General features: G+C 42.1%; 1 protein-coding gene and 1 long non-coding RNA gene across 4 annotated transcripts in view; one reads left to right on the top strand and one right to left on the bottom strand.

Annotated features, from left to right (window-relative positions):
- Positions 1-1,033: 1,033 nt before the first annotated feature.
- glrbb (glycine receptor, beta b) overlaps positions 1,034-10,176 on the top strand; it is a 49,325-nt gene continuing 40,182 nt past the window's right edge. For 2 of the 3 annotated variants that reach the window (XM_019887468.1, XM_019887470.1), the window contains exons 1-2: positions 1,034-1,556; positions 6,898-7,041. In XM_019887468.1, coding sequence (XP_019743027.1) covers positions 6,914-7,041 — 128 coding nt within the window. In that variant the 5' untranslated portion in view covers positions 1,034-1,556; positions 6,898-6,913. Of the gene's footprint in view, positions 1,557-6,897; positions 7,042-10,176 lie in introns of those variants that run through there. The other variant, XM_019887469.1, reaches the window with a different exon arrangement.
- LOC109526275 (uncharacterized) overlaps positions 2,606-10,176 on the bottom strand; it is a 27,613-nt gene continuing 20,042 nt past the window's right edge. The window contains exon 3 of the long non-coding RNA XR_002170298.1: positions 2,606-2,902. This is a non-coding gene — a long non-coding RNA (uncharacterized LOC109526275). The remainder of the gene's footprint in view (positions 2,903-10,176) is intronic.

Below are 10,176 nucleotides of genomic sequence, written 5' to 3'. Positions count from 1 at the left end.
CCCCTGGGAATGCTCTCTGTCACTCTGTCCATCTCATTCCAGAACTTTTCCTTTTCTTCTAACTCACAGCCCACCTGTGGGGCATACCCACTGACTACATTCATCATCACACCTTCTATCTCTACCTTCACGCACATCAACCTGTCTGACTCTCGTTTTACTTCTACTACATGTCTAGCATATTTTTCCTTTATAATCACCCCTACTCCATTCCTCTTCCCATCTACACCATGGTAGAACAGCTTGTAGCCTCCCCCAATGTTTCTAGCCTTGCTGCCACTCCACCTTGTCTCCTGAACACACAGAATATCTACTCTCCTCCTCTCCATCATGTCAGCTAGTTCTCTGCCTTTCCCTGTCATTGTACCTACATTCAGAGTTCCTAACCTCAGACCAATACTTCTAACCTTCCTCCTTTCCCTCTTTCTCTGTACCAATCGTCCTCCTCTTCTTTGTCTTCTTCTTTGACCAACAGTAGTCCAATTTCCAGCAGTACCCTGTAGGTGAACAGCACTGTTGGCAGTCGTTTTTATCCTGGGCCCCGACCGATCCAGTATGGAAATCGTTTTATCAACTCGCATGTTCGTTTTGGCAAAAATTTTACGCCGGATGCCATTCCTGATGCAACCCTCCCCATTTTTCCGGGCTTGGGACCGGCACTGGGGAACAGTGTACCCCCAGGGGAGGGCACTGCTCCCTAGTGGCTGGGTTAAATATGAAATACCTCAATTTACATATATATTTCAAACAATTTGTTAGCAAAATGGATATGTTTATTTCATATATTTGTTTTTAAATTAAAAAAAAATATGGCCCTTGAGCACAAAATGTTTACGCAGCCCTGATCTTTGTAGTGTCGTCAGATGTTGCCTTCGAGCACAATTTAAATTATTTTTCCGTCACAAAACACCTCACTGACTATTCCAAACGTGTTTATATGTCAAAGTCCAATGTATATATTACGTTCACATGAACACACCAGTGAATACATTTTGTATGATCCAATGAATTTGCTTTCCCCACCGAATCCATGACTGGGGTCTTTTGAGCTTCCGTGATGCGCCTGAAGCGACCGGGAAGTGCGTCGGTGTCTCGCTAAATTATTCGCTCTCGGCAAGTCACATGTTCGCCTCGCAACAGCCGGAAAGGAAGAGGGGGCGCGGCTGGAGACGCGTTCTCTCTCCGTGGTGCTGATGGGGCGATGCCTTCTGCGCAGCCGTTACTGCGCATGTTGCATGACAGGTGCTCGCGCGCGAACCATCCAGCGAGCCTCCATCTTGGGCTTCCTTGAGCAGCAGAAATCTATCCACCCCCACAAAACAACAACAACAACAACAACAGCGGCAACGGAGCCATCATGCCGCTTGGGCTTGATGATGTGACTCTCCTTTAGAGACGACAGCTCGCCGAAGAAGGACGCGTTAAAGTCCCCCCAGGGGAAGGAGGATGGAAAGGAGCGGCAACGGCTGGTCGGGAAGGCGCCGTTAACGACGATTAGTCCCAGCTAGCTTTGACCGGTCGGTCCGGAGGGGAGTTTTTCGACAAACGTCTGACAGGTGACGGATAAGAAGGAACGTTGTGACGTAATGCTCGTAATGTTTACGTTCGGGACGTGTGCGTGTGTTGGCCGCCATTTTAGGGAGGGAGGAGGGGGTGGTGTCCCTGTATACATGGTTGCGTGTGCTGGCATCTTCCACTTCACTGCCATCCCTCCCCAACATGGTGGTCGCTTTTTTTTCCTCTTCAATGCAGCACTTTTAATGGTGGTTTGTAGTTGGTTTATATGTAACCAAGCTGGTCCTTACATTAGGTACACCTGCAAAAGCTAATTCAAGAGCTGTGTGGCCTTACTGGAATGACACTTGAGAGTTGACCTCCACCAAGGTTCAAAATTGTACATCTTATACTTGGGCGCCTCCAGTACGTGTCAGTTTTGGCACTGAGAGCTGGGCCTAATATTATGGCAAGACTGCATCACTGAGACCAGTTCAACATGCATATTGCTGTATTAAATGTAGATTTTATTTGGCAGTACTGTACTTGCACACAGTTCTTGACTGCTACCCATGTTATTAATATTGTCTGTATCAATATTTTCAACTGCAAATACACTACAAACAGTGCTCTGAACCTCTTGTATGTCAATGTGAAGGTAGCGCTTGTATCGCAGGGAGTGCAAAAGTAGATCTACAGTAAAAGCGAAAACAAGTACAATTATTTTACAAAATAAAAACATTCATCTCATAATGTCACAAATTTCATTTATGTGACACGACTGCATGCCTACTTTTTTCCACCCCTTATATTTTTATTGAATTTATTTTAAAATAACTTATTGACATTTTTGATGGGGAAACATTTATTATTTTGTTCTTTATAAAAATGATCATGTCTTATGTTGGATCTTATGTATATAGCACTTTGCCACAGCTTCACTTGTTAAAGTGCCACATAAATGAAGTTGAGTTGAGTAAGTAAGTGATTAGTCGTGCCATCTGGAAAGGTCGAAAAAAAATAAATGGCCGCCAACTACGTTCTATAATACAGTATGAACATTTATAGATGTAAAAACATGAACATGTAATCCAGCACAAACACATCAATTACAAAATGTGTATACAGCATGAAGAAAACATTTAGTCAGCAAATGAAAAGTGTCTTCTATGGTTTAGGATGTGCCGCGCCCTGAAGCCGTTTATAATCATCTTCGGGCCTCGAACTCTGCCATGATTTTGTTGCCATTACGGATGATTGTCGAAATCGTTGACCAGTTCGTAGTCTCGTCTGAGCTTCGTCTGGGAGACTCCCTTTCGAAAGTGAGAGACGATATCAGCCTTCACAGACAACGAGATTTGCTTCCGTTTACCAGACATGTTTTCAGCCCATGTGCTCAGGACCACACCTTGCCTCTGGAAGTACAACAATGTCCTGCACTGTACATTTTGTTCCTACGCAAGGTCACGGCGGCAGTTTGCTTCCCACGGTTTATTGTAACAAAGTAATTTTCACTATTTTGTGGAAAAAATCTGGTCGTTATCATGAAGTTTCTGTTAGAAAGCTGTTTGTTGTAAGTGAAATCGGCAAATGGAAAATGAATGACCTGAAATTTGGACTTTGAAATGTCAACGTTATAGGGGTGAAAACGCTGTACATTGAAAAGAGGTTTGACTGTACCTGTCGTAACAGCATGCACAAAGCATCCCCAAATTCAACAGAAGTCTGCCATTTTGGGTGAATTGAAGGGATCGTACTTTGGCAAATTCCTCTGAGCAAATTTGTCCAAATGATTTCCTGTCAGAGGCACCGCTAAGATAAGAGGGCAAGCACTCATTCATTATTAATGTTTTCAGTAGCTCTATTCCCATGTGGCCAGTGGTGTAGTGGGGATTTTTTAAGTGGGTGTACGCGATTCTGGGATGTTCTATATATACATACAGAACATCAATCATAGGCTACAACACAAGTTGAGCTAACGTTAAATTTAATGGTTTACTACTCCAAAATAATCACAGGCCAACGTTATTAAGCATAACTCGCATTAGGGCTAAAACCGAAATAAAAATTGAATGTGGCGTCGGGAGAAGTGGGTGGACGGCGTACCCCTGCGTACCACGCCCACTACACCCCTGCATGTGGCATCATAGTGGTGATATGGTATTGACCTTGAAGTCTTAATACAGCACGTGCATGTCTGTCTGACTCTGCCACTCCGTGTGACACAGCTCTGTGGACACTGACGTGATCAAACAGAACGAGGGCGATCTTGTTCATTGGTCCGCCAGAGGCAAAGTCACTCGTGAAAGATTTCTGGTTGGCTCGAAGGCTTGAAGGCTTGTAGAACAACGTTTTAATGATTTGTCAACAGCATTTTTTTTTTCTCTGAAGTACACTCTATTATCAGCATTGACTGACGTTAAACCACAAAACTGTCATTGTTTCTTAAGTGCAAACGTGAATGGAATACTGCCTGTTAGTCAGGCACTGTTGAGTGTTGTGGACTATCTAGTCAATATTGGAGCTGCTGCGTTTTTTTCTTAATTTAATTTTGGAGGGGAATCATATGTCTCTTAATGCTATGGACAGGGTTTTTTTTTTAGATTTGCTGAGGTCTCACATAACGCTAGTAACGGCGGGAGCTTTGTATGAGTTTTGAGTGGGGACACACCAATACCACATTTTTTTGGGAGACAGATTACAACCACAAGTATTTACATTAGAGTACTTGAAATTGCATTTTTTTTCAATTAAGGCACTAAATTTCAACCTAATGTTGTTCAGTGTAGCTTGAATGTGGCACAAGTTTCATGCATCGGAAATCAGAATCTGTTCTCGGATGCATTACCTGGAGAAATAAAAGTTAAATTACAAACACCACCTGTCATTACTGACATTTTAATATTAAACTGCAACTTAAACGTACCCTGTAACACAAGGTACTTCAGTTATGAGATTTCTCAGCGCACGAGAGGGCACTATGTGAAAGGGGTACATATATACAGTACCAAAAAGGAATATGGGCTGGAGAAGAACATAGACATGTAGAAATATCGATGACATGCTACCTCATTTTGTTAACTGCAAAATAAATAAGTAAAAAGAAATACAGGACCGCTTCTATATAACAGATGATTAAGTGGTATCGGTTTGTATTGGCACATATACGCATACAGCAAAACTACCTGATGGGCCAAGGTAGATATTTTTATAATTTGGTACTGATTACCAATATTTTATGTCAACGGAGGTCAGTGGAAAGACTCCTGCCCTAATTAATGAAACCAAATTGACCTTGCCAAGGCAAGGTGCAGTGAAAAGTTGACGTACTGGGCAATGGCAACGACTTCCACTTATGAATATGATGAAGGACGAGCAACAAGGAGCGGGTTAGGAGGGCTAGGCCAAGAGAGTCCGTCTAGACAATAAACCGTGCTACTTAAGAGAGGGATGCAAGTTTGCCTGCGGCATCCCTATACTGTCCAATGGCGACTCTATCACGCGGTTGATTCATGACTTCTATTGCTGCATACACGTACTGCCTCTAAATAGACATGCTGTGTTTGTATTCTCTCGCATAGGGGCCAAGGGTTGGCTGAACGGTAAACACACAGGATCAAATTGTATTCATGATGACGGTGTGTACCATGGAAATCCAACACTTGACTGCACCTCGAAATGGACGCTAATTTGCAGCGCCATTTGGAGGCCACATTGCTCCGACGAGGACTGAATCATGAACCAGTCGCACTACTCAAATTGATTGCGTTTACGCCCGGAAAGTGTCATTTTAGTTTGTTTATATTTGTGGATGATTGCTAGGCCTAAAAAGAGATGCTTCTACCAAAAGGAACAGTTTAGAAGTCCTCGTTTCCATCAAATCCAATGGTTTGGTTCACTTTAGTATTAGTTGTGGTAGTCACAGAAGTTGTCGTAAACGTAGTACCGTACTTTCCACATGAAGTAAGAATAATTATATTGTGTTGTTTTTCCATGTTTAAAGATGTTTCGCAATAGCTCGCAATAGCTTTGTGCCGCAATGGCTCGCAATAGCTTTGTAGTCTTTGTATAAACAGCAATGTCATAGGATGTTTATGATGATGAGCAATGTCATTTGTTAAGAACAAAGATAGCGTGACGTCAGGCACGCTTAGACTATAAAAGGAGAGCTTCGGATACTCTTAGTAGAGCCGAGAATTAGGAGAGTCGAGAATCAGCAGAGTCCAGAGTCAGCGGAGTCAAAAGTCCAGAGTGGTATTGAAGCTCGCTCTACCTGGGGTGTTGGCTCTCCATCCTATTGACGCACGGTAAGAGCTAGGTACTATTCTAAGAGCTTGATACACTGATATTTGCTTGTTTGACATATTCTGTGGCGCTAATAAACGTGTAATTTGTTAGTAGCAGATTTGTCTCTTGTGTTTCATTTCTGAGTGCCTATCTCCAACGAACCTATTCTAAATTTGATACTGAGCCAGGGCGAGGTATCAGAAATGTTTTAAAACACCACACTAAAAGGCGCACTGGATTATGAGGTGCACCTTCAATGAATGGTCTATTTTGTTATTTTTTTCATATATTGGACGCACCGCACTATAAGACACAATCTACAATGCATCCACTAGATGGAGGTGCGCTCCAAGAAATGTTCTGTAGCAACGCCACTCGAGTGAAGCTCGCCTCAGCAGTCCATAGTCCGCTGCTCTGTGCTGTGCGCGCGTGAGCGCGAGCACGTACACACGTGGTTCAACCAATCAGCGCCGACGCAACCCATGTCACAGATCAAAGAAGCTTTAAACAAACGACAACTAAGCTTAGCTGTTGAGTGGCGTTGCTACAAAACGATCAGATGTCAGTAAAACTTTTTTTAATAAAGCACCGACACAGTTCACTTAACCAACAGCAAGTTATAACATTGACTCATTAACATTGAGCTCTCTTGCCGCTGCTCTATTTCCATGTTCAACTGCGTAACCCGATCACTTTAAGTTTGAACTCTGCATTGTAAGCATGTCTCAACTAAGGAGCCATTTTGGGGTTGACATATTACCGTCAAAACCATACATAAGACACATCGGATTTTAAGGCGCGCTGTAAACTTTTTAAGAAAATGGAAGGCTAAAAGCCATAGTTGTCGTATTAGTGGCGTTTTCAGTTCATCATGGTACAGGTCATACAAATATCCCAATGACATCACTTCAATCCATATGGTTATTATTGGACTAATATCCGCCGAGCAGTACAGTTCAATTTAAAAAAAAAAAACAACTACTATATCCCTTTGAGCAGCCATTTTGGGGATCATGTGTGATTTGCCCTCCATCTTGGCAGCTCAACCTAGTTAAAACTGGAGCATACTCACAATTGTTTTAAAGTGTCCTAATTCGTATTTCTGTACCCGGACAGGCTCCATTTGACACGCATGATGGGTGTCAAGAAGAAGCTGGTGTTCTTCCTCCTGGTCCTGTGCGTTTGCCTCCAAGGAGCATCTGCCAAAGAGAAGGGAACAAAGAAGGGCAAGAAGAAAGGGAAGCAGGTTTACTGCCCGTCGTAAGTCGAGCAAACAAACACAACAAATACAACACTTTACTGTGCGTTGGTTACTTTTCTTTGGATTTATAGATTCAAATACATAGTGGTCAGGGGAGTATTTACTTAACTTCGGGGGTTCGGTTTTACCAATATATTACAATGTATCTCTAGTTATTGTGAAAAAAATGATTAGGGCCCCAGTATTCCCCACGTTTGCGGTTCACTATTCACAAATTCACCCATTGTTTTTTCTCTTTGTCACCTATCCCCAGTGATTTGCTAAAAATCTCACCAAGTGGCAGTTTTATGCTTTTTGCGAAACATCTGAAGGTAGGACAGTTGCACATTGGTGTCAAAGAAGTATGTTGAAGTGAACATCTCAAGTGGGAGACGAGCTTTATGTGCAGGAGACGAGCTAATTTTATAATTGGTGATTAGTTTAGATTATTATTACAGTGCATGTAAAAGAAAAAAAATCCAGCCATCTGTAATGCATTTATTTTTAAGGGTCATGTTGTAAGACGAGTTTGAATTGAAAAAAAAAAAAGGAATATGTCGACAAGTTCACATTCCTGACATGACTGGCTATTTTCCATGAAGTGAAAGTTGGCTCCCAAAGAGCCCCGAAATGAAGTGTGGGACGAATAGACGGGAGCGTCTAACATCTTTTGTCTGACCAACTAAAAGCAGCAACGCAGCATCAATGTCCCAACAGACCCTGTGGAGTCTATACACTGTATATATATCCAAATGTATACTGTATATACGGTATATTGAACAACTACCTTAAATGGTAACAAATGTAGTGTAAGCTGTGCCACATACTTTGCGTCTTTTGTGGAACCACTTGGTTTCACTGTATCTGCAGAGATGAGGCCGGGGAAAAAAAAGGAGGTTTATCAGACGGGAATTATGTGTTTTACTTTGATCATGGCAACAACACGCACACACCGTCAGCAACATTCTTGCACAGCGTTCACACCGATTTTGTGTGTGGGATAACGTTTATATAATGACATGTAAAGTGCTTGAAGAAGGGGTGTGGGGGGATTCTTTGGCAGGAGCTTTCATTGCCACCCACGGGGGGAGGCTTTCTCTTCTCTGCTCTCCTGCCAGACCTGCGTCTGCTGCCTCTCCGCCTCCGCCGTCCAAACATCCCAAACATCCGCACTGTCTTTATATGTTGCTGTGGCGGTTAGCTTCAAAAGGAAAAGATTCTTTTTTTTTTTTCTTTTTTTTTTTTGCATGTAGATTCTTGATAAGCTCAGCTCAGACCATCAATCAAATCACATGACTCACAAACTGGCTATTCCATTGCCCTTACTACTTTGTCATCTGCATGCACATCAGCCATACATGATGAAAACTATTAAAGGAGATGTATTAGGGATATTTTTTTCCAAAATGTAACAGTTCCCAGGTGTCTTAATATGTGACACACATTACACACTCTGTTTGTATAGCCTGGTGTGCTCCCGCACGGTGGTCCTATCTCATGCAAATGAGCCAACCCCTATCTAAATGAATTTTGAAAATATTTTTCCAAAAAGTCATTTTGAACAGTACAGTGAAACCTCGGTTTTCAAAAGTCTCTTCTCGACCAAATCGGTTTTCGACCAAAAATTTTGGGTTTTTTATGCCTCGGATTACGACCGAAATTCGGTTCTCGACCAAACTGAGCGCACTTGAATGCGCCACTTGACTTCTCTCGACTTCCTTACACGAGGAAGTGACGCTTCCTCGGGTTGACGAAGAAGTGACGCCTCCGTTGTGAGCAGACGTGTTCAATAAAGATTTTTTTTTAAAAAGAAAGAGCGTCCATTGTGAGCAGACTTGTTCAAAGATAAAAAAAAAGAGCGTCTATTGTGAGCAGACGTGTTCAAAGATTTTTTTTTAAAAAGAACGTCCATTGTGAGCAGATGTGTTCAAAGATTTAAAAAAAAAAAAAGAGCATCAATGTGACAGACATGTTCAAGAAAGATTTTTAAAAAAGCGGACGTGTTTTTTGAGATCGACACAAATTGGACTGTTATTTCTGCATGGCATCAAAGAAAGCAAGTGGAAGTAGTAAAGCTGCTGAAAAAAGAGGAAAATAGTGCACAAAACTTTTGAATTTAAGAAAGATTTGATGGTGAAATATGAATCAGGTGTGCATGTGTCTGTGTTGGCTCAGGAGTTCGGCATGCCAAAATAAAATAAGATAACCTTTATTTGTCCCACACTGGGGAAATGTGCAGTCTACAGCCGCAAAATGATAGTGGGGGGGGGGATAGTGTTTCATTGCACAAAATAAATGTTTCAGAAAAGAACTGTACACAGTTCAATATAAGTGCAATATAAAATAAAGCATTAGCAATATATTTGTAGAATAAATACAATAAATTAGCAACAGCATAGAAAACACAGCGTAAGGTGGCTGTGCTATTTACAATGGTTACAGGTTTTCACGTATGTTCATTCAGCAGTCTGACAGCAGTCGGTAGGAATGAGTGGCGGTATTTCTCCTTCTTGCAGCGCAGGTGTAACAGTCTCTGGCTGAAGGAGCTACCCAGTGCTGTCAGGGCAGGCTGGAAGGGGTGGGAGGGACTGTCCATCATAACTTTTAGTTTAGCAAGCATCCTCCTGTTGCCCACCTCCTGCAGAGTGTCCAGGGAGCAGCCCAGGACAGAACTGGCCCTCCTGACCAGTCGCATCAGCAGCATCCTAAAAAAGGAAGACCATCATAAAGTCCGTGATGTGGCTAAAGAATCTCGTGTGTTTAGTGAACAAAGGCCACAAATATGAGAGGAAGTGGAGAAACGTTTGCTTATTTTCATAAATGAGAAACAGCTAGCAGGGGACAGTCTTAGCCAAGATACGATTTGTGGCAAAACAAGACAATTGTATAGAGATTTGATAAAAAAAGGATCCTATCATTTTTCCTGAAGAGTTTGATTTTAAAGCAAGCAGAGAATGGTTCTAAAAGTTGAGGAAAAGAAGTGATTCATCATGGGGAGGCTGCCAGTTCAGAAAAGGAAGCTGCCAAAAAGTTTAAAGTTGAGTTTGAAAATCTCATCAAGGCCGAGGAATGTCTTCCCCAGCAAACTTTTAATATGGACGAGCCTGGACTTGTGTGGATAAAGCGGTTCAGAAAATGGATGGAGGGATGTTACC

Source organism: Hippocampus comes, unplaced genomic scaffold (assembly GCF_001891065.2).
Source record: "Hippocampus comes isolate QL1 unplaced genomic scaffold, H_comes_QL1_v1.1 scaffold202, whole genome shotgun sequence".
Lineage (NCBI taxonomy): Eukaryota > Metazoa > Chordata > Actinopteri > Syngnathiformes > Syngnathidae > Hippocampus > Hippocampus comes.
This window is presented reverse-complemented; position numbering and strand designations above follow the sequence as displayed.